The sequence below is a fragment of the Ranitomeya variabilis genome, chromosome 1 (genome assembly GCF_051348905.1).
Source record: "Ranitomeya variabilis isolate aRanVar5 chromosome 1, aRanVar5.hap1, whole genome shotgun sequence".
Classification (NCBI taxonomy): Eukaryota; Metazoa; Chordata; class Amphibia; order Anura; family Dendrobatidae; genus Ranitomeya; species Ranitomeya variabilis.
The window spans coordinates 482,697,549-482,722,559 of record NC_135232.1 but is presented as its reverse complement, the minus strand read 5'-3'; the positions used below and the strand labels follow the sequence as shown (position 1 = coordinate 482,722,559).

Genomic DNA, 25,011 nt, shown 5'->3' with positions numbered 1-25,011 from the left:
ATTCTAATTTACTGAGATAATGACTTTTGGGGTTGAAATAAACACTTGAAATAGATCACTCTGTTTTTAACAAATCTATATAATACATGAGTTTCACTTTTTTGTATTGAAGAACTGAAGTAAATTAACTTTTTAATGATATTCTAATTTTGTGAGAAGCACCTGTATATATCTTTAGGAAGATATATATGTTGATCCTAATGATAGGTTGTCATCAATCTGTGAGTACCGGACAAATTCTTTCTTTAATGTTCAAAATTCTTAAACTGTAGGAGCTCCCCTTGATTCATCTGCCATGTATGTTAGTCGTCACTGTGGTCAATATAATTAATATACTGTGAACTGACAATGCTCAAGTGATGGTAACTTGATAATTTAAGGAGACACTGCCATTAAAGTTCAAGTTTTCTCTTGAATTAGGTTTTTCTACCCACCTCCAAAGTATGACACAGCAGAAGGGTGACTTAACTGAGCCCTGCAAAAAAAATCTGCAGAAGAGCTCTTTGCTTGCATGCATCATTTATAGTACTGTTTTCTTGGAATAAAGATATTTTTGTGCACCCTTTGGCCACCCAGGCGCAAATTCACCCTCTATAGTTACATGTTTACCCAGCAGCATTAACCCTTTATCTACCAATGTCCTTTCTTTGGGACGCCTAATTTTTTGCTTCTAGCAACTAAGATTTTATAATTTTTATAATTAGGTCCAATTTTTTGTGTTGCGTTTGTAAAATGAATGTTTTCAAAACAGGAAATCATGTCAATGTCATTTTTAATTGAATATTGGGACGCCCTTTTCTGAAAAATCCGTACTTGTAAAAATTTGGCAAATTATGTTTCTGATTCTTTGGGACCCAAAATCATTAAAAATCTGTCATTTAAAAAAAAAAATGAAAATTGCTATTTTGGCAAGTAATGGGTTAACACAGGAGGGAGATGTTTCTCTAAAGCATCAATAATCATGCTGCAGAGGAAGCAGGAGTGGGTTACGCATGCATTTCTGAATGATTTTGTATGACCACACTTGTTTTCCATTAGTGAATATGCTTCATAAAGGGGCAACATTTTATACATTAATTTATTTCTGTGTTCCATAAATGCAAATGAACATTTTGTAAAGTAGTCCAGCAAAAGATCCTCTTTCTTTCTTTTGCAAAAAAATATCTTTGAACAAATACATTAATTGGATGTAATAAATGTGTCCAGATTTCCTGACCAAGCAGTTTTTAGTAGGCAAGCAAATTATGACAGATTAACACTTCCCCCATGACATAAATCATTTAATTTGGTGCATTGTGCAGAGTACCATACTTCCAACTTTTAGCACATAGAATTAATCTCTCACATATACTGGGATATCAGCCTCGTATATAGCCAAAATGCATGGTAACCTGGTTTAATGTCGGCTTAAAGCTTACTGAATTCTGTGAATCAGTGCAGCATTTCATAAAACAAGCAGTTTATGTTACAAACATGTATTATGTTGCTGTATATGCTAAGCCACTCTCATAAATTACACAAATGAGCATGGTATTTACAATGGTGCTGTATATGCGAGTAGACCTCTCGAGGCCAACGTGTGTCCTGTCGAAATGAACAATACGAGGAAGTTAATTGGTTAATTGTTTTCCTCTGTCCCAGTGTAGCCAAATCAGCGTATCATTTCAATATTCATTAGGCTACATATTTGAGCAAGCTCGGTGATGTACAGAACAATATAAACAATTTAAAATCAATTCCTATAAAAGAAAACACGGATGGAAAATAAATTATTGAGTTGTCCGATATGTCTTTCCTGGTAAACGCCATCTTTTGATCTTGAGATTTTATAGTAATATAATTAATATGGTACAATTCCTACAAATGGTGTTATAAGTGCTTATGTTCCCATTGCATTCTGTCAGTGACGATCATAGGCAGTGGCAGCTGTAGGGGGCGCTGCTCCTCTTGCTGCACTGTAATAGTATGGAGAACCTGAAGACACAAAAAAAGTGGGTTAGTAAACACTCTGGAACATTTTTATGCCAAAGATATTTGCATTGATTATTAGTCAGTCAATGACCACCACCCATTTACCTAATTATTATATCCCATCACTAGATAGTGGTATTTATATTTTTCTGTGCAAATAGGAACAAGTACCATACAAAACTTCAAAATTTAAAAGTCTATTGTTTCATTGAATATCCTTTACCTGAGAAAATGTGTTCTCCATTTTTATTTCTTTCATACATGATTTCATGGAGGACTGGGGCAGAACTGGTCTTCATAGAAGATTTCCTGCCAAAAACCATGTCTTTGACATGGAAACAAACGCCAGTGATTTAACTATGCACAGAAACATAGGAATTGGGGGTGCAGAAAAATGGCAGCAGGTGCTCTGGACTAATAGGTCAAAATATGAAATATTTGGCTGTAACAAAAAGCAATTTGTGGCAGAAGGGCTCCAGAGCAGTACAATGATTAGTGTCTGCAGGTAACAATGAAGAATGGAGAAGATTCCTGGCAAGTTTTGGGCTGCATTTCAGCAAATGGGGTTGATGATTTGGGTAGGATTAATGTTATTCTCAATGCTGAGAAATAAAGGCAGATAAAACGTCATGCAGTACCATAAGGCAGGTCTTTGATTGGCTCCAAATTTATTCTGCAGCAGGACAATGACCCCAAGCTTACAGCCAGTGTTGTTAAAGAATCATTCCCATAAAAGTTTTCATCTTCTTAATGTATTGCAATCATCATGTTATATAGTACTGTGTACTTACAATTGCTCATTTTGCCTTTCTACTAGCTAATTCTTCTCTTTTCCCTGCAAAAAACATTCCTCTCGTCAACTATTGACCCAGATGCTCCCTGCTATTGACTTCTGTAGTGACTTATGAGTTAAACAGGCAAAACCATCTTTAGAATAAAGAAGAACAAGGAGTCCTGGAAGTGATGATATGGCCCCAACAGGGCCCTGATCTCAACTTCATCGAGTTTGTGTAAGATTACATGAAGAAAAAGAAGGATTTGTATGAGCTTACATCCACAGAAGATTTGTGGTTAGTTTGCCAAGATGTTCGATACAACCTCCCTGTCGAGTTCCTTCAAAAAACTGTGTACAAGTGTACCAAAAAGAAAATATGTTTTAATGCTTTTGAAGATAAAGGGTGGCCATACCAAATATTGCAGTGGTTTAGATTTCTCTATTGCTCACTCACTTTGCATTTTGTTAATTGATTAAAATATGCTATTAGTATTTCTATTTTTTCAAAGCATTCTCAATTTGTTGCATTTTTTCCATAAATGGCTAAAACATTTGCATAGGACTGCATACCTGAAAAAAATTAAACAAGCATGTAGTTTGACACTATCATAGTAGTGTGAATACACATTTATACATTTTATGCAATGCTTAAAATGTGCAAATTTAAAATATACCATCTATTAGAACTTCAGAGTTATTTTAAAGATATTCTCCATGTTTTAGCTGTGTCTCATTTTATGTTCAGAACTCTCTACTGATTAATTTTTTTATACATCTTTATAAAAGTCAGGGGTCACTTTTTCATTCACAGAGCTGAAAATCTCCAGGAGATACAAAGTTAAATCAGCAGTACCAGTGAAGATGAAGATAATAAACTTTGTAATATATCTTATTAGAGAAAAAAGCCCCCACACACCCATCCCCTTATGGACTGATCAGACCCTTCTTGTCTCAGGCATTGATCAATTATTCTCAAATCTGTCTAAAGATCTGACTTTAGAGCAGGATTACATAACACCAGACCTATAAAACTTTATGGAGTTTGGGGATAGTAGGATAAAAACAGAAGCAGAAAACCACAAGGAGAATCTGCTGAGGCTTCTAGTGCAGAGGAAATAACTGCTGAAAATGCAATTTAATGTCCTAAATTAGTGTCATTCCTTATATACATATGGCAGATTATTCTCAAGAGTCACCTGAAAGAACAATTACATTTTAGGTGATGAAATTCTGGGCGATGTCAGACTCCATACTGGTTCAATATTGAGTTAAGTACTTAAAGGTGCTGTAAAGTTACTCTATGTAACTTCAGACATCCAAATTGTGACAGTGTGGGATGTGCACACTGTCACGATTCCCCTGTATTCCCAGTGTGAGTAGGTGATCCCATGACCACATGTATGCAAGAATTGAGAGTGACGGAATCTAGTCAACACATGACCGCGAGTATGCAAATCGTGTACATACAGTCATTATAATGTCCATCGGTATTTGGATTACAGCACAATCGTGACAGTATGTGCAAAACACACTGTCATGATTTCACAGTCTGCAGTCACACATAGTGATTGCAGACTTTTCTTCTGAGAATGGATGACTTTAATAAGAATACAAAAAAGCTCCCTCTACTGATTCTTGAAGGTAGCTAAAATTGTTTAATTTAACTTTATGTCTATGCAAGAAATTTAGAATTCTATATGATGGAAAAACAGCTCCCATGTGATAAAATATAACACAAAAATAATTGAAGTGATAATACAAAAAAAAATAAGTATACCATTTTGTACATATTTTGAAAGAAAGAAAATCAACCAATTGATAGTGTTGAAAATTGGACATTCTCTTTAACCTTACTTCACCAATTTAAATATTGTAAATGTGAAAAAAAATCAGATTTAAATTTGATGCTTTAAGTTAATCATTATCATACATAAAAAAAACACAAGTAACCTAAGTAACCTTTGAATTACCTACATGCGGGAAAATACGTTGAATTAAAGCCCTACTCTTGTAAAAAAAATGAGCAGTTTCCAGTAAATAGTTTAATATTTTCTTAGTTAATATTAGGAAGATGATTGATAAATTGTATTACCCTAATTTGTGACACTATTATTACTAATTAATAAATGCTCTGGTATGGTTTATTAGTGCATCACACCTACTGATGCATATTTGATTTTCGATAGAGTTATTCAGGGCAAGAGGAAGTCAAGGTCAAGGCCATATACGTTTTTTTCAAAATTCCATTAGAAAAGTCAAATTGAATAAAGGTTAAACATTCTGCTATTAACTTTACTGACTCTCTGCTGCAAATCATCTACATAGCAAAAAGACTAACATGAAAATAGGTTATTGCCATGTAGAGAGGATGATATATAATGGCTTGTCAGTGAAAATGTAATAATTAGAATGTGAACGGATAAGAAGTATATGCTAATGCAGAATATCATAACGCTGCTATATTTACAGAAATTGTTTTATCATGGACCAGATAATATTACATCTTCAGACTACAGGATACAGTATATTTAATATATTCTTATTTATACTACCATTAGCAAATAAATGGTTTCCCTTAAAAGTGATATCAAAGATTAAAAAAGGGTCTTTTTTAACAGCAGACTTTTTTTTTGTCGGCAGTCTAACATTGAAACTCAACACAATTCACTTGAATGCCAAAAACAAACAATGGACAACGGTAGAACTGTTCCTAGAAAAAAGAAAATAGGGGGGACTGCATCACTTTAGGGCCAAAACTTGACACTTAGAAATTAGTAACTTTTTGTGTCACGCATTAGTGGGAAGCCTAATAGATTCACTATAAATACACCAGAAAGTGGCATAAATTCTAGTAAAAATGTACTCCGGCTCATGACATGCAAACATTTCTGGCTCTGGCACACAAGCAGCTAGGCAGATTCACTAAGTTCAGTAACCTTTTAAGGACCAGGGAATTTTTCAGTTTTACGCTTTCGTATTATCCTAACTTTCTTCCAAGAGCTATAACTTTTTTTATTTTTCAATTCACAAAGATCTATGGCTTTATTTTTACAGGACAAGCTATATTTTTGAGTGGCATCACTCATTTTGCGATATAATGTACTGAAAAATGGGAAAGAAGTGGGATAAAATGCTGAAAAAAATCGGTCAATGGTTTCTTGTATTTGTTTTTATGGTAATAGTGACCTAGAAATACAATTACCTGGGCCAGTGCAATTACGTCCGTAGCATTCATTTTTTTTCTATTTAATTCCGTCACCCCCAGGCACCTTTTCATTTTTTGTTTTCGTTTTTTCCTCCCCTTCTTCCAAAGGAAATAACTTTTTTTTTCTAGCCATATAGCCATATGAGGGCTTGATTTGTGCAGAACAAGTTGTACTTTTGAATGACACCTTTCCTTCTGCTACATAGTGTAGTGGAAAATGGGAAAAAAATTTCAAGTGCGGTGAAATTGCAAAAAAAACCTGCAATTCCACAGTAGTTTTTTTAGTTTTTTATTTACCATGTTCAATAAATGGTAAAACTGGCCTAGCAATGTAATTTCCTAGATCAGTATGAGTATGCTGATACCAAACATTTATAGTTTTCTTATTTTTATTTAAGTGGTGAGAAAAAAATCTGAAAAAAATCAGAAATTTGTGGAAAAAAATGCTTTTGTCACCATTTTCCAAGACCCATAAAACTCTCATTTTTCTGGATGTGTGGGGCTTCTTTTTTGTGCCCTGAGCTGATGTTTTAATGATACCATTTTGGGGTAGATATTGTTAAGTGTCTAGTTCCCGACGCTGCACAGGGGGAATCTTGACCCATGTCCGCTGCGGTCTTCCACTCTCTTCCAGCCACAGTGGAGCCTGCTCAGCGGAGACATCGGTCCCAGCGTCTGGCTCAGGCAGATACTGTGCACTTGGATACTGCCGCCTTTCCAGGCTCTGCCTTTGTAGCCAGCACTGATCATCAGCGAGCAGGCGTTTCAGGAACTAGGTCCTGCTTTTCCCATACTGCCATATGCCCACAGGACGACCTCCCATTGAAGGTCGGGGGTCACATGCTCAGGTCCTGTTGCGATTCCTATTGGACCATCAGGAAGGTCCCGGGGCGCTACTACTATAAAAGGTTTGCATGGTCGCTCGGCCATGCACTAGTGTAAACCCGTTAACACGTGTGTGTGGATGTATGCCTGTCAATGTATGAAAGCTCCAAATCATTCCCCTTCCTAGAGTTGTTGACTGCTCGCGAATGGTGGAGCTACCTAGTGCCTTACAGTGTGATCCTGCGCAATTAAGCCAAAAGACAGCGTCTATTAGCAGCGACTGCCAGTGCGGTGCCCTGCGCAAATAGTTGTCAGGACTCTGAACATTTTTTATTACCTTTTTGTGCATTACTGCCCTTTTCCAAGATGGCGTCTTTGGTCTCATGTGCACTGTGTCTTCCTGCTATAAAACTCCACCCCAGCCTTCATTCTGTGCTAGAGTATTCTGCCTTGCATCCAGCTCCTGACCTCTGGTGACTCCCTGGCTATATACCTGTGTCATGTCGGATGCTGTTCAGACCAGGTCGTTCGACAGACAGCGGTAATTCTGCTTTTGACCACTATGTGCTCATTGGCGTCGGCTAGATTTTATCTAGCTGGTCCGGGGTTAATTTACCTGATGCTCGGATTGGAAGCTGGGCCATGCCCATTGCCTTTAAAAAGTTCTCCTGAACAATGGGCGTCGCAGATTATAGCTTCTGTCTTGTGTGTTGTTATCTCGGTCTGGAGTGGTGAGCTAGTAGTTGGAGTATCGTTGCTGGTGGTGTATTTCCCTTTGTCTTATTTACTCCTTCCTATATTTGTATTTATTTTGCCCTGCACATTTATAGTGTATTCCTGAGTGACTGCGGCGTGGTGTATATTTTCCGTTATCCTTGTCTGTTCTAACTGTGGGTATTGGTGTATTATCTTTTCACTGGGTGGTGGGCGATGGTTTCAGCCTAGGGTTGAAACAGGAGACAGGGCGAGGGTCGAGGCCTAGACATGCACACCATCAGTGTAAACTCTAGGTAGAGGGTCAGTCAGGATTTCCCTAGTTTGAGGGAAATTGCAGGGGCCCGGGTTATTAGCTCTTGCCCACCTAGTCTCCCCGTGACAACCTGCTCCTGTGAACCTGTGGGGTTATCCTGCTACTCTGCTCTGAGTTCCTGCTGCATACACCAGTTCCAGTAATCCTACTTTATCTGCTGCTCGTGTTTGCTTCCATCTGCATTTGCTGGACATGTAAGCTGTTTCTGCTCTGCAAGAAACTGAGACTATTACCCAGACCTCCCTGGTGGAGCTAAGATATTATTTGAACTGCCTTATAAGCATATCTATCTGTGTTGTGGACTAAGCAAGGACTTATTCGTGTCAAGTATCCTCAAGAATAATTGTGCTTCATAGACTTTCTGCGTGATTGCATTTTCCTCTGAAGTTTCCTATAGACTGCTGAGCTGCATTTGATATTTGCACCAAGTGTTGTGGACTTGAGTTTCTCTCTGCACCTGTTTGAATCACCATGTGATAACATAGACTTTACCACTTATAAAACTGTGTCCTGTAGTTGTCTTGTTCCACGCAAAGAGTCTCCTGAGTTATCCCCTATAATTATTACAGGATACTCTAGCCTAAAAAAAGTGTGGAAGGTCTGCAAAAGAAGTTTGGAAGCTTTGAACTCAATCAACAAGTGTTTGGACAGACTTTGCAGGACTTAAGCACCCGCATGGCAGCCCAGGAAGACAAACTTGCTGGCATAGAGTCCCAGTATGGACGGGCTTTTCAGGACATAAGCACGCAAATAGCTGCACAAGCGACTTTTCCCTCTGGGCAACCGCCACCATCTAGCCCACCTAAGTTGCCCCCATTCAGATTCATTGGTGATCGCGACAAATTTCGTGGCTTTGTGAATCAATGTATGCTATATTTTGATGTGCATGCTGGCCGTTTTCCTAATGATAGATCCAAAGTATTGTGTGTAATAATGCTGCTGACCACACGAGCGCTCGCCTGGGCGAATCCGATGATTGAGTCTCGTGACCCACGGTTAAATAACTTGGATGATTTCTTGGCCACTATGGCATTAATGTTTGATGATCCTAATCGCTGTGCAACCGCTGAATCTGCTTTATTGTCTTTATGCCAGGCAAAATGTTCTGTTATTGAGTATGCTACTGAATTCAGGAGATTAGCGGTAGATACCAATTGGGACAGTTATGCACAATTGCCTATTTTTAAAAGGGGTCTGTCTAGTATTGTAAAAGATGAACTAGCTTGCTCTGAGTCACCACAAGAGCTAGAGACATTTATACAGCATTGTGTGCGCATTGACATTCGCCTTACTGAGCGTAGGCAGGAGAAGATTGCTGCATATAACCGTATTTCTAACTTTTCCCTTCCTTCCAAAGAGCCTGCAGGTAAAACATCTCAGGAGGTGGAGAAGGTGCCCATGCAAATTGATTCCATTCAGAGGCGCGAGATCAATGAGCGCCAGGAGCATCGCCTTCGTGAAAGTCTATGTTTCTACTGCGGCCAGTCTGACCACTTCTTGATCAATTGTCCTAAGTGTCCTAGACGGCCTAACAAGGTGCTAGCAGAAGTAGGGGAGTATGACAACTGTGATGATGAATCTGACATCTCTGAATGTAGCCTGCCTTTAAATGCTGTATTCCATTCACTTTCTATGACTTCACCCTCCAAGGAGCTTAAGGAAAAGAACTCTCACTGTTATCTCCCTATTAAGATCCTGTGTTCAGGACAGTGGATTTCCAGTGCAGGGATGATTGACTCTGGTGCATTTGGCAATTTCATGGATATCGCATTTGTAAAGGAACATGGTATTGAAATTCAGCAAAGAGCCTCTCCAATTACCATGGAAACAGTGGATGGGTCACCTTTAATCTCTGGGCCTGTGGATCAGGAGACCATACCCCTTGAAATTTTGTTGGAGCCTAATTATCAGGAGCAACTTTCTTTCTTGCTAATTTCTTCTCCTCATTTTCCTGTGATTTTAGGCATTCCTTGGTTGCATTCTCAGTCAGGACCCAATTATCAACTGGGAGACCAAGGAGATTATCTTTCCAACAAGGAGCAACTCAGCGTTAACAGAAGCTGTCCCTGAGTCCACGGCTACGGAAACACATGTACAGGTATTTTCTTTACCTCCAGCATATAAAGAGTTCTCTGACATCTGTGACAAGAAGAATGCAGATCAGCTTTCTCCACACAGGCATTATGACTGTCCCATTGAGTTGCTTCCTGAGGCAGCTATATCTTTTGGTAACGTATACCCTTTGGCGGCACCTGAGCTTCAAGCCTTAAAGAAGTATATTGATGAAAATCTGGCCAAAGGCTTCATACGTCCTTCTTCCTCACCAGCAGGGCCCCTATCTTTTTTGTAAAGAAGAAGGATGGGACCCTGAGACCCTGTGTTGACTATCGGGAACTCAATAAGTTAACCGTACGAAACCATTACCCTTTGCCTCTGATTCCTGAATTACTGGAAAGAGTTCGCCATGCTAAGGTGTTCTCTAAACTGGATCTTCATGGGGCTTATAATTTGGTGCCTATTCGTCCAGGGGATGAGTGGAAGACAGCATTCAGAGGCCGGTATGGACACTTTGAATCTCTTGTGATGCCCTTCAGCCTTTGTAACGCCCCTGCAACATTTCAACACCTTGCTAATGACATTTTCAGAGATTTGTTGGACCAGTTTGTAGTGATCTATTTGGACAATATACTAATCTTTCCTGACTCTCTACAGGAACATGAAGAACATGTCAAAACTGTTTTAAGATGTCTGAAAGAGAACCATCTGTATATTAATCCGGAGAAATGCGAGTTCCATCGTTCTGAGATACAGTTCTTAGGTTATATCATCTCTCCCCAGGGGCTGAACATGGAATCTGGTAAGATTCAGGCTATCCTTGACTGTCCGGTACCCAAGAACATTAAGGAGGTCCAATGTTTTATTGGTTTTGCAAATTTCTACAGACGCTTCATTCGAAATTTTTCTGATATTGTCCATCCCATTACTTCCTTGACAAAGAAGGAAAAGCCCTTTAAGTGGTCATCACAGGCTCAAGAAGCTTTTGATCGGCTTAAGATCTGTTTCACATCAGCACCTCTGTTGATACACCCAGATCCAACATTTTCTTTCATTGTGGAGGTGGATGCTTCTGATAATGCTTTGGGGGCTATTCTCTCCCAAAGAATTGGAGAGAAGGGTCTGCTACATCCTTGTGCTTTCTTTTCCCGTAGACTAACCTCAGCAGAGAAGAATTATGACGTGAGAGACAAGGAATTGCTGGCTATTATTGCAGCTTGCAAAGAATGGAGGCATCATCTGCAAGGAGCTGCACAACAGATCATAGTGCTAACTGACCATCGCAATTTAGAGTTCCTTAGATCCGCTAGATGTCTTTCTCCTCATTAGGCTCATTGGAACTTATTTTTAAATCAATTTAACTTTGTTATCTCGTACCGTCCAGGTTCTCATAATGGGAAGGCTGATGCTTTATCCCGAATCCATGCTGCAGATTCCGTACCTGTAGCCCCGTCCAAGACTATTCTATCCAATGCCAATTTCATCGGAGTTATCCACAATCAGGACTTGTGGAAGGAGTGCTGGGAGGCCTATGACGGTGATGTATTTCTGGCCAACCCACCTGTGGATATTAATCTTGTCTTTAAGGGTGGCATGTGGTTCAAAGATCGACGTATCTACGTCCCTGAGGTTGCCCGTCTGCAGATCTTCATGTTGGTACATGACTCCAAGTTGGCTGGTCACAGGAGGGTACAGAAGACACAAGAGTTCCTGAGCCGATTCTTCTGGTGGCCAACTTGCCTTAAGGATACCAAGGACTATGTTCTCTCTTGCGAGGTATGTGCTCATTACAAGACTCCTCATGTGGCACCTACGGGTCTTCGACAACCATTACCTGTTCCGTCCCGCCCTTGGGGGTCTATATCAATGGACTTTATTGTGGAGCTGCCTACATCGGGGGGCATGAATACAATCATGGTGGTAGTTGATCGCCTGACTAAAGCTGCTCATTTTGTTCCGTGCACCGGCCTCCCCTCAGCTAAAGATACAGTGAACTTGGTTATACAGAATGTCTTTCGGTTGCATGGGGTTCCGGATGAGATCATCTCTGACCGTGGAGTGCAATTCACTTCAAGATTCTGGAAGGGGTTTTGCTCTGCACTCAATATTAATGTCTTTCTCTCTTCTGCTTACCATCCCCAGACAAATGGTCAGACTGAGCGTACCAACCAGACGCTGGAACAATATCTAAGATGCTATGTCAGCCATCTCCAGGATGATTGTTTGGAGTTGCTGCCGGTAGCCAAATTTTCATATAACAATTCTCAGAGCGCCTCCACTAAATTTACACCTTTCTTTGCCAATCTGGGTCATCATCCATGTATCTTACCTAGGTCTCCAATTAATTCTCCGGTTCCGGCAGTGGAGGAAAGGCTGACTGCGATGAGGCAAAATCTGGAGGTTCTGAAGGAATCCTTGACCACAGCTCAAGAACGTTATAAGAGATCGGCTGATAGATTCTGTAAACCTGCACCCATGTTCAAGGTAGGAGATTCCGTGTGGTTAGCAACTAAGAATCTGAAGTTAAAAGTTCCTTCACAAAAACTTGGACAGAAATTCATTGGCCCTTTCAAGATCAACGGTATTGTGAGCTCTGTGGCCTGCCGGCTGAAGCTGCTTAGGACTGTGAAGGTACACCCAGTTTTTCATGTATCTTTACTAAAGCCTGTATCTCCTAATACCTTCCAGGGACGTGTTGTGCCACCTCCGCAGCCTGTGGTGATTGATGGGCAAAAACAATTTGTGGTGGAGGAATTTGTTGATTCCAGGATTCGCAGGAATCTGCTCCAATATCTGATAAGATGGCAGGGATATGCCCCTGAGGAAGACTCTTGGGAACCTGTGGAAAACATCAATGCCCAACAGAAGATTTCTCGTTTTCATCAGAGATTCCCTGAGAAACCAGATCCAGGATTGTCCTGAGGCCGCTTCTAAGGAGGGAGTAATGTCAGGACTCTGAACATTTTTTATTACCTTTTCGTGCATTACTGCCCTTTTCCAAGATGGCGTCTTTGGTCTCATGTGCACTGTGTCTTCCTGCTATAAAACTCCACCCCAGCCTTCAGTCTGTGCTAGAGTATTCTGCCTTGCATCCAGCTCCTGACCTCTGGTGACTCCCTGGCTATATACCTGTTCCTGTGAACCTGTGTGGTGATCCTGCTACTCTGCTCTGAGTTCCTGCTGCATACACCAGTTCCAGTAATCCTACTTCATCTGCTGCTCATGTTTGCTTCCATCTGCATTTGCTGGACATGTAAGCTGTTTCTGCTCTGCAAGAACTTGAGACTATTACCCAGACCTCCCTCGTTGAGCTAAGATATTATTTGAACTGCCTTATAAGCATATCTATCTGTGTTGTGGACTAAGCAAGGACTTATTCGTGTCAAGTATCCTCAAGAATAAATTGTGCTTCATAGACTTTTTGCGTGATTGCATTTTCCTCTGAAGTTTCCTATAGACTGCTGAGCTGCATTTGATATTTGCACCAAGTGTTGTGGACTTGAGTTTCTCTCTGCACCTGTTTGAATCACTGTGTGATAACATAGACTTTACCACTTATAAAATTGTGTCCTGTAGTTGTCTTGTTCCACGCAAAGAGTCTCCTGAGTTATCCCCTATAATTATTACAATAGTGAGCTTTCCTGGCCCAAGTTAGGGTGGTTAATGGCGTCCGCCAGAGCGGTGCTGCACACACTCTTGTGTGGTAAATCATTAGTTTAGTTTATTCCCTGACACCACTGTAGCGGTGTCGAGCACAAGGGGTCTAGAGGAACTCTTTACCCTGAGTCTTCGAGCAGGGTTCTGTGATTCCTTGATTGTGCTCTCTGTGCGGTATCGTGGCCTTGTGATGCAACATGGTTTGTTTCCTTCATACTGGGTGAAGCTAACCCATGTGTGTCTTCTCTTAATACCGCCATATAGTCCGTCATTACCGAGCAGCAGGTGTCTTTTCTGCACGGTGAACCCCAAACTGCGAACGCATCTTATATCGCCTCTAATTAATATTTGGTGAGTTCCACCAGTCCTAACAGATATGATGTTTTGATCATATTTTATTGTATTTTAATGTAATGTTGAGGCGAACAAAAAAATTTGTTTCTGGCTTTTTGATTTTTTTTCTCATTACGCCGTTTACCTATCAGATTAATTTATTTTATATTTTGATAGATCGGACATTCCTAAACCCTGAAATACAAAATACGTGTATTTTTTTTTGTTGTTGTTTTATTTTTAATGAGGCAAAAAAGGGGGATGGCTTGAACTTTTGTGTTTTTTAATAACTTTTTTTTACTTTTTACTGTATTTAATATTCCCTTTAGGAGACTTGAAGCTGCAATCTTCCATAAATCAGAATCTCCTATGAATGCTGGACACAGGCCATCATTCTTAGGAGGATCATGATGACAGGTACGAGGTTTTCAGCAGACGCTGTCATGACAACTCATCACACCCCATGATCATGTGATGGGAGCAATGATGCACTTTTTGTCTACGCGCGCTTTAAGTGCTATTGAAAGTAGCATTTAGCTGGTTGGCAGCCGAGGGTGGATCTCAGATCACAGCTGTTAGAGGCACTTGATGGCTGCCTGATCCACTAGTCAGATCCGTCGAAAAACAAATATGTCGCATCAGTTTTTCACAATCTGTGACGGATCCGTCAACCTGTCGAGCCAACAGATTGTGACTGATGGCAAAAAACTGATGTGTGAAAGGGGCCTAAATCAGTCACCAAATGTGGGTAAAGATGTGGGCTCAGTATGTTAGCCTGCTTCGAAGTCAGTGGGTCATGAAGGTAAGCCCCTTTCACAAATCAGTTTTTTGCTATCAGTCGCAATCCATCGAATTTTGAAAAAAACAAATCTGGTGACTGATGCCGCTGGATCCATTTTTTTCTCATAGACTTGTATTAGCGACGGATTGTGACAGATGGCCTCAGGTTTCGTCGTTCGCTGGATCCGTTGAAAATTGTTTGTCCATTGGCCGAAGACAACGGACAAAGTAACATTTTTTGTGTATGTCGACGGATCCGTTGCCGTCCATCGTTTGCTGGAATGGAAGCCTATGGGCGCTGGATCCGTCAAAATACGGAATGCGGCGACAGATTCCTCTGATTTATTTAGCCAGATCAGCTAGTTGGATCCGTCAAAAAACGAATCCGTCACATCGGTTTTTCAAAATCTGCAACGGATCCGTCAAGCCAACAGATTGTGACTGACTGCAAAAAACTGATGTGTGAAAGGGGCCTTAAAGTGTAAGAATCAGTTTCATGTTTGTCGCAAATCGATAATCCACATGAAAATAAGCAACTTTGTAATATATCTTATCAGAAAAATCTGCTTCTTCCTCCTCTGGATTGATCAGTCATTATCAAAATTCTCAATTCTGGGGTAAAATCTGTAGTCAGTGAAGACCGACTTTCCCATTACTGAGAAAAGAGCTGACAGTTGCTACGGATTCAATTTTATGTAGATGGGAGAAGGAGGAGGATGAGAGAGAAGCTAGAATAAGAGTGCTTCCACTCCTGTCTACATAGAACCATATCAGCTCCAACTGACCTCTCCTATCTCAGTAATGGGAAAGTCTGTTTTCACTGAATACAGATTTTGTCCCAGAATTGAAAATTTTGAGAATAACTGATCAATTCTGACAGAGAAAGAAGCAGATTTCTCTGATAAAAATATATTACAAAGTTGCTTATTTTCATGTGGATTATTGATTTGTGAAATAAACAATTTAAACAATGGTTACACTTAAGTGCGATAAATATGACCTGTAACAATTTTATGTTTCTATTGATGGAGTTGTGTGAGGGCTCGCTTTTTGTGTGGCGATCTAACATTTTTATTTATATCAAATTGGGGTACATCCAATATTTTTATTGATTTTTATTGTATTTTTTTATAGAAAGGAGAGATGACCAAAAAATGCATCTCTGATGTTTTGATATTTTCTTCCTTATGCCGGGATCACACACAGCAAGATACGGCTGAGTCTTGCAGGTTAAAACCAAGCTCTGGCACCGGCACTCCAGAGCGGAGCGTGCAGCCGCATAGCAATACATGGAGTTGCACCCTCCGCTCCGGAGTGCAGGCGCCAGAGCTTCTTTTTTACCTGCGAGACTCGGCCGTATCTCGCTGTAGTGTGACTCCGGCCTTATGGAGTTTATTGCAGAAGTTAATTCATTAGATATTTTGATAGATGGGACTTTTTCAGAGATGGTGCTGCCAAATACTATTATTTATTTTTTATTTATTTATTTTTAACAAGTGAAAATTTGGGTGATTTTAAATATTTTCATATTTAAAAAAAAATGTGTTATTGTTTTTTAGTCCACTTAATGAACTTGAACTTGAATACTGCAATATTATGGTATTGCAATATGTATTGAAAATAATGGACAGCTTTCGAGCTCCGCTTCAGTTTGTAGCTGAACATCATGAGAATAGCAAGAAAGCAGTAACAGGGCCTTTCAGCAGGCCCCCATCTACCATGGTAACCCGAAGGTCCACTGCAATCATGTCATGGGGGGCAATGAAAACCGATGTGCGCAAGCACCAATGAACGTTCTGTGTAAATCCAGCTGTCAGTTAACAGACAGATGCTAACTATGTAATGTAGCCAGCAGCATCTAATGTGTGTGGAGGGGGCTCAGCTTCCCAGTATGTTAATTCACATCCTAATGTTGGAATGGGTTAAGACGCATGTGCCTCCTAACGAATTTGGTACATTATACCTCAGCGGACTGCTTATCAAGACTGGCATATGAAACACCAATCTTGATGAATTCTCCTCTTAGACTTTTTTTTATCCAATATAACTATCTTTTTCAGTTAAGAAATATATGACATCCCATAAATTAGCTTATAGGGAAAACGTCATCAGAAAATAATCAGTTATTGAAATTAGGTTTTTATTTATTATATTACTATCAACTGTATATAAAAAAAAGAAAAATCTTGCAATTCTCTTACTGGCCACTAAGCATAATATCAGACTCGTATTTCCTGTTCACAAATGGACATTGAAAGCAAAAAAACTGTGTCAGACCCTATATGCATAGAAGCACATAAATAAAGAGCGTGATCAAAAAAGCGTAAAAACCATTCCCCTACGACAAGCTGTGCCCAATCGATACTGTGCTATCTCTAGTATTAAAACCTCACCTTTTATCCTTTGTACAAACAGGTCATGGCTCCCTCTTTTTGAGGTAGGGATTCCATCTATATAACTTCCCTTGGGCAGGTGTCTGAAAAGTTGGGCCTGGGTCCCGTTCTGCCCACATCTAAATTGAGGTCAGCTGAGACAAAGTGAGGTTTTAATACTGGAGTCAGGACCATCCTGATTGGGTACACCTTGCAGTGGTGGGATGGCTTTTATGCTTTCTTTGATCAAAATAGTGTTAACCAAGTACTCTATGTTATTTACATGCACTATTACTATTACTCTATATACTATACTTATATACTTACTACAGGGTATATGCTCATTTTGTTTTTATCTTAGCTTTTGTATGTTAAATGGCCACTGTTAATGTGCTCATACACATTGCAGTTATATCAACTTATGTTCTGGCTCATTTCTTTGGATTTACTCCTATTTGCATAGAACTGTGAAAGGAGGGAGAGTAGTTGAGCTGTTATATCACCGATTGTGAATGGTGGATCGTATGTTATCAAATGCACGTAGAGGTGTAACTCTGCCTGTGATAAGGAGACTGCTAAAAAAAAGTGTCTTCTGAGCAGAACAGGAAGCGTGTGTCTAAAATTAGGCTTAGTATACATTCTGAAATTGCAAAATTTCTGATATATTAGCTATAAATACTGTAAGATGGCCGACAGACCGGTCCTTGAGGGGAGATATTTATCATCAAGGTTGGTAGCTTTGGTGATGTAAGCCCGGGAAAGCATGCTCCAGCACGTAGAGTACTGAGAGAGTTAATAGGGCGTAACAAGGCCGGGTTTTATGAGCAGCCAAAAGAGACGGGTGGGAATGACTGCTCCTATATCCCCACCTTGGGACATGGTTTGGCAGATAAAATGGAAACCAAGTGTCTCATTCAGTGTCTGTGTCTGGGCGTGTGGAGGCCTCCAGTGTGTTTGCGTAAGGACTCTGTCCCACTACTAAATGGACCTTTTACATTCTGTTTTTTTTCACTTTGTGTCAGATAAGGCTGTTTTTTTGTTTGCCTATGCTGAGCAGTTTATGCAGTTCTGGACATTTTAATGAAACCGCTTCCTGTGCCTATCTCAACCGTAGCTGAGTGAGGACAAAACTCTACAATACTAACAAGGATGTAAAACAACAGATACATTTTGGTAGATCAGCCTGTTTATTAATCATTTTAGCCATTTTAAGGCACCTAAGGCCTGTTTATAGGGTGTATGTAGCTATATCCAGGTATGGACCAAAAATCTGTCTTCATGACTTGCACCATGTTTGCATTTTTTTAGACACTTTCAATATCTTGTTCAACAAGAATCTGTTCCCTCAATGATAAGGGATTGTTAGAAAGAAGCATGACCTAAATGCAACAGAAAATCCCAAATGATCTATATGAGTGTAAAGCAATGTTAATAACATTTAGATCACCCCAATACATTGTGTAAATCCTCCCCGGTTTGTTGTATCCACTGTATTTAAAGTAAGTTAGTTCACTATATATGAGTTATTTTGTATATATGTTATCGTCCAACGAAAATCTTAGATGTGTCGATCTGTGACATTTCATTTGCACAAGTTACATTTACTGCAAAGGACAGCAACATTTTATCAAATAAAATCTTCTATGTTGAACATCAAGTTAGGAAGTAATGAGGAGAATGGTAAAGAGATTCTTAGAACAAACCAGCATGAAATTGAATCATTTTTCTTCATTAGCCAACACTTGCCATTATCGAGGTTCAGCATGTGTGTTAACCAGCCTTAAAAATATCGTGCAGAAAAAGACTGTGCTTCCTCCCAGACCATTACCAATTTACATGGAGGCTATAGGCCTCCAGCAAGAACATCCCCTTAAATCAAAGCTTTTCCACACTTCAGCAACTTAGTTACATCAGTAGCACTTGAAGGATTTCATATAAAGGGACATTTTATAGATGAAGCAGGTTCTAGCTGCAGTTCTGCAAAAATGCATTTAAAATGTCCTATATTTTAATAAAGGGCTGTCGATCAGAACAAGAAAAAATTAGTAATTTTCTTAGCAACCAATTAGATTTGAAACAAACACAGTAATATCCCTTACAGAGAAAATATGTTTGTATTATTCATTTTTTTGCTATTGATTGATTTTACATGTTTACATTTTTCAAGTCATAGTATAATATTAGAATTGTAGTATAGGCATCTTGTAAACCGAAATTCAATTGCAAGAGGAAAGTTATAAATGTAACATAGGATGAAGGCTGTTGACTTTTGAAGCTAAAGATTTTTATTATTATTATTATTATTATTATTATTATTATTATTATTATTATTATGTTAAAATATACTTGGTAATCTCTTTTCTGAAAAATAAAATAAATTGAATGTACCCAAAATTAGATCACGTAGTTTTTGCCTTCCAATAAATCTTGAAACCTCTTAGGCAATGATAATAATGTAGCCAAGTGATGACAATTAATTGGAAGTTTTACTTATCTCATTTGTGCAAATTATGCATAAAAAAATCCTAATTATTTTATGCAAAGTCAAAGTGGACTAATTTTTGACAGGCGTGTTAAAGGTGTTAAGCGTATTTTCCTTTGATAAGTGTTGAAGATGTCTCAACAATAAACGCTTGTGTGGCAATAACTATGAAAAGAGGTTAAGGTTCACTCTCCTAATTCAGTCTTTCATTAATAACATATGCATTTTACTTGAACAAAGAATCTGTCTGAACATATTGCAATAGGCATTGTATTACTGGTAATGTACAGAGGTTTTTCACACAAAAGTAGGATGAAGTTAAGTTTTAAAATATAATAAAATTTGAAATATTATACTATAATAGAGAAAATATGATTTATCAAAAATGTGTCAAATGGAAACCTCTTTAAATACATTGAGATATATTTAAATGTCTACTTAATTAGGTAATTAAACTCAGGGGGTATTTATTAATCACCCAGATTTCCAGGTGGCATTAAAGATTTGTATATTTGCCATCTGCTCTGTATGGAATGCATGGGTGTTATTGTACTGCTTATGTGATCCAGCCTTGTTCCTATTGGACAACTCAGATGTAAAATAACTAGCTAGATGCAATTAAGTATAAAATTATGCATCCTATGAATCAATGATTGATGCTGAAAAAAGCAAAGGTTGATAAAATGGCTTGCTTGAAAAATTTACATGCTGGCTGAATTAATAGATTCCATTTTTTTACATAAACATATACCGTATTTTTATATATACACACACATATACGTGTATATATATATATATATATATATATATATATATATATATATACATATATATGTATGCAGTAGAAGAACTGTGTAAAGAAAAATATTGTATTTTTTTGTCTAATGGAAAGCTATGTATGTAATAGAAATAATACAAATATTATAAATGGACAGTACAGAGAATTAATAATCCAACGATGACTAAAGGGAAAGACTTACTCACCATCATAGGTAATTATTTACTGCACAAGCAGGTAGATTATGGAACTCTCGACTACAACATGTTATAATGGTTAATTCACTAAACAAGTTGAAGGAGGACCTGGATGCCTTTCTTGAAAACTTTTTTACAAACTTTCTATTACATTAAAACCAAACGTCCTGATAAATCTACATGGAATATCATCTACAGGAGCTACACGGGTAGTAGAAGTCTCCATACATGTTATATTAAATTTGTCCGAAACTAAATGGATTTTTGGGAGTCTAACAACTCTCTCCTGAGAGATGATGTGGGGGAATTAATAGTTAGGCAGTTTCAATTTAATAACCAGACTCTTTTGTTCTGCATGATATAAGTAGCCACCACAGTCGTCTGGTGGTGGTTTTCTCTCTTCTCCCCATTGAAAACATGTGAACGCTTTGCCTAGCTGAATACTCATGTGTAAGAGTGAATAGAGAATGAAGAATGTAGTACTCCAAAAAAGTACTTTGGACAATAATAATGCTTTTAATGAAGAGCATTATTATGAGATGGACTAGACAATACATCATAAGATGATTACAGCTCAACAAGTGTGCATATACATGACTCATTGAACTCAGCAAAAATCCATTACATCAATAGATAAACTAATAGGATCAAATCTGTCTGCTTGAATACACACTGTATCACTTGTATGTTATAGGTCATGTATAAAGACAGATGAGCAGTACATCAGTATGTAAGGAAGTGGACAAGAGAGAAGACGAGTACAATTTTAGTTGATGCCTAGCTGTGTAATTACAAGCAAACACTGCCATCTGCTGGTCAAAAAGTTAAAGTAAAAGTAAATAAAGAATTACAGTAGTAGGAATCTAATAGTGGGAAGCTCTTTTCCTAGAGGAAGAGTTTAAAGATGATATCAGGTCAGGTGATACCTGTGTCACAGTTACTAATGATAAAGGCCTGGCCATGTCGAGAAGAGGCAGTTGGTGGCAGAACAAGGACAATGCCGTGTGGCAGCTAGGTGGGCTTATAGCCATTATTGCCACAGAAAGGACTGGGAGGGGTCAGATGCAGGAGAAGGAGGCTTGAGATTTAGAAGTAGAAGTCTGTGACCAGCACCAGTAGAAGTCTGTAACCAGCGCCATTAGAAGTCCATAACCAGTACCAGTAGCAGAAGACCATTCCTGTGGGTGGGCCATTACTTCCAGCGCAGACATATGGTACAGGGTATGGGCTGGGGCCATGCTTCAGTGAACATAGATGACCAGTGCGCTGAGCACACTAAATACTCAGTATCTCACATAGCTAGGTCTTGCTGCCTAGTGGGAAAAAACGGTGACCCTTGCTAGGGCCAGTGTAACGATCAGAGGTGGTTATAGACACTACAATGGGGACAGGCCTAGTATTGAGAATGACACCCATGAATTTCAGACATAAAGGCATTAACAGTCATTTAACTGTTAGATAAACAAGTCAAATTGCTATGTCATAATGTACTGTATTAACCCTGTTACTGTTACCCACAATATAGTGCTTACTTGTGTGTGTGTATATATATATATATACAGTGGGGCAAAAAAGTATTTAGTCATTCAGCAATAGTGCAATTTCCACCACTTAAAAAGATGAGAGGCGTCTGTAATTTACATCATAGGTAGACCTCAACTATGGGAGACAAACTGAGAAAAAAAAATCCAGAAAATCACATTGTCTGTTTTTTTATCATTTTATTTGCATATTATGGTGGAAAATAAGTATTTGGTCAGAAACAAACAATCAAGATTTCTGGCTCTCACAGACCTGTAACTTCTTCTTTAAGAGTCTCCTCTTTCCTCCACTCATTACCTGTAGTAATGGCACCTGTTTAAACTTGTTATCAGTATAAAAAGACACCTGTGCACACCCTCAAACACTCTGACTCCAAACTCCACTATGGTGAAGACCAAAGAGCTGTCAAAGGACACCAGAAACAAAATTGTAGCCCTGGACCAGGCTGGGAAGACTGAATCTGCAATAGCCAACCAGCTTGGAGTGAAGAAATTGTGGTGCCCCTAGGAGTATTTGCCACAAAAATAGTTATTGACACCAAATACAAATACTAGAATAGCAAGACTGCACTACCATCTCCGGCCAGAAGGGGGAGCTCCAGAGACTCCCCTTGATCTATTCTGGTCTGAGAAAAGGACTGGCAGTTGGGTTGAGGAGCTGAAAGTGAGAGGTCGTATAACTGAACTCCTAACAGCCCTATGACGGATTATAGGCCTGTAATATCCATAGTAGGAAAAGAGGAATAGAGAAAAAGGACATTGTGAGAACCGGGTAGCAATAACCTCTACCCAGAATAGGCGCAGAGACGGATACCGGATCCGTGGCTATATTCATTATACATAATACAGCAACCGGAAGGAAGTGAGGTGATATCAGCTTCACTAGGGTAAGACGCAGCAACAGACACAGAGTTCAGCGGTACTCCCAGAGGGGGTAAGCCGACAAAAAAAGGACTCGGGTTGTCCGTCGAACCAGAGCACAGAAGAGACAGATTGGGTCGGCAGCCAGTTCACAAACAGCAGCAGGGCCATACAGAAACTGCGCATAATAAGAGGTGGAAATCCTGACAGGGTCAAAGTAATTCAGAGTTCTTAAACAGACTCCGGTGACAGTATTGGTTGCAAATTCCTTTTTTGTTGAAGTAAACTGGTTAAACGTTTCAGCGCCTCAGTCTTTCATTTGGACAATAGCCATCGATCCAGGATCGGGGTCATCACAGCTGAGAGGACCTGCTGCTGATCAAGTAAGTGTCTGTTCCTTCATGATATCCCTTACATTGTGCATCGCCTGAGACCACAGCACCGGGTCAAGCCACTAGTGACATCCCCCTCAAGAGACGGACCTCACTGATCTGGTGCTGGGTACCTCGGTCTCCCGGGCGTCACAACATCAACAGTGGGAGCAATAATTAGAAAATGGAAGACATTCAAGACCACTGATAATCTCCCTCGATCTGGGGCTCTACGCAAAATCCCACCCCGTGGGGTCAGAATGATCACAAGAACGGTGAGCAAAAATCCCAGAACCACGCGGGGGGACCTAGTGAATGAACTGCAGAGAGCTGGGACCAATGTAACAAGGCCTACCATAAGTAACACACTACGCCACCATGGACTCAGATCCTGCAGTGCCAGACGTGTCCCACTGCTTAAGCCAGTACATGTCCGGGCCCGTCTGAAGTTTGCTAGAGAGCATTTGGATGATCCAGAGGAGTTTTGGGTGAATGTCCTATGGTCTGATGAAACCAAACTGGAACTGTTTGGTAGAAACACAACTTGTCGTGTTTGGAGGAAAAAGAATACTGAGTTGCATCCATCAAACACCATACCTACTGTAAAGCATGGTGGTGGAAACATCATGCTTTGGGGCTGTTTCTCTGCAAAGGGGCCAGGACGACTGATCCGAGTACATGAAAGAATGAATGGGGCCATGTATCGTGAAATTTTGAGTGCAAACCTCCTTCCATCAGCAAGGGCATTGAAGATGAAACGTGGCTGGGTCTTTCAACATGACAATGATCCAAAGCACACCGCCAGGGCAACGAAGGAGTGGCTTCGTAAGAAGCATTTCAAGGTCCTGGAGTGGCCTAGCCAGTCTCCAGATCTCAACCCTATAGAAAACCTTTGGAGGGAGTTGAAAGTCCGTGTTGCCAAGCGAAAAGCCAAAAACATCACTGCTCTAGAGGAGATCTGCATGGAGGAATGGGCCAACATACCAAGTGGTGGAACTTGCACTATTGCTGAATGAGTAAATACTTTTTTGCCCCACTGTATATATATATATATATGTATATATATACAGTGCCTACAAGTAGTATTCAACCCCCTGCAGATTTAGCAGGTTTACACATTTGGAATTAACTTGGCATTGTGACATTTGGACTGTAGATCAGCCTGGAAGTGTGAAATGCACTGCAGCAAAAAAGAATGTTATTTCTTTGTTTATTTTTTTTTAAAATTGTGTAAAGTCTTTTCAGATGGTCATTTATTATTCAACCCCTTAACCCCCCAGAATTCTGTTTGGTTCCCCTAAAGTATTAAGAAGTAGTTCAGGCACAAAGAACAATGAGCTTCACATGTTTGGATTAATTATCTCTTTTTCCAGCCTTTTCTGACTATTTAAGACCCTCCCCAAACTTGTGAACAGCACTCAAACATGGTCAACATGGGAAAGACAAAGGAGCATTCCAAGGCCATCAGAGACAAGATCGTGGAGGGTCACAAGGCTGGCAAGGGGTACTAAACCCTTTCCAAGGAGTTGGGCCTACCTGTCTCCACTGTTGGGAGCATCATCCGGAAGTGGAAGGCTTATGGAACTACTGTTAGCCTTCCACGGCCTGGACAGCCTTTGAAAGTTCCCTCCCTGTTGTGAATTTGGATTCTGGGCTCCCCCGGTGGCCGCTTGTGGAATTGGACTTGTCATCCTCTTTCCTGTTTCACCTGGTTCCATCAGTAGTGGGTGTCGCTATTTAAGCTCATTTCTCTGGTGGTTTCTTGCCGGTCAACAATG

The 25,011-nt window shown here is 39.7% G+C and overlaps 1 protein-coding gene across 3 annotated transcripts in view; it reads right to left on the bottom strand.

Annotated features, from left to right (window-relative positions):
- Window positions 1-1,060: 1,060 nt before the first annotated feature.
- The window catches only part of PAX5 (paired box 5), a 534,721-nt gene continuing 510,770 nt past the window's right edge, over window positions 1,061-25,011 (bottom strand). For all 3 annotated transcript variants that reach the window (XM_077251644.1, XM_077251660.1, XM_077251651.1), the window contains exon 11: window positions 1,061-1,974. In XM_077251644.1, the coding sequence (XP_077107759.1) occupies window positions 1,901-1,974 (74 nt within the window). In that variant the 3' untranslated portion in view covers window positions 1,061-1,900. The remainder of the gene's footprint in view (window positions 1,975-25,011) is intronic.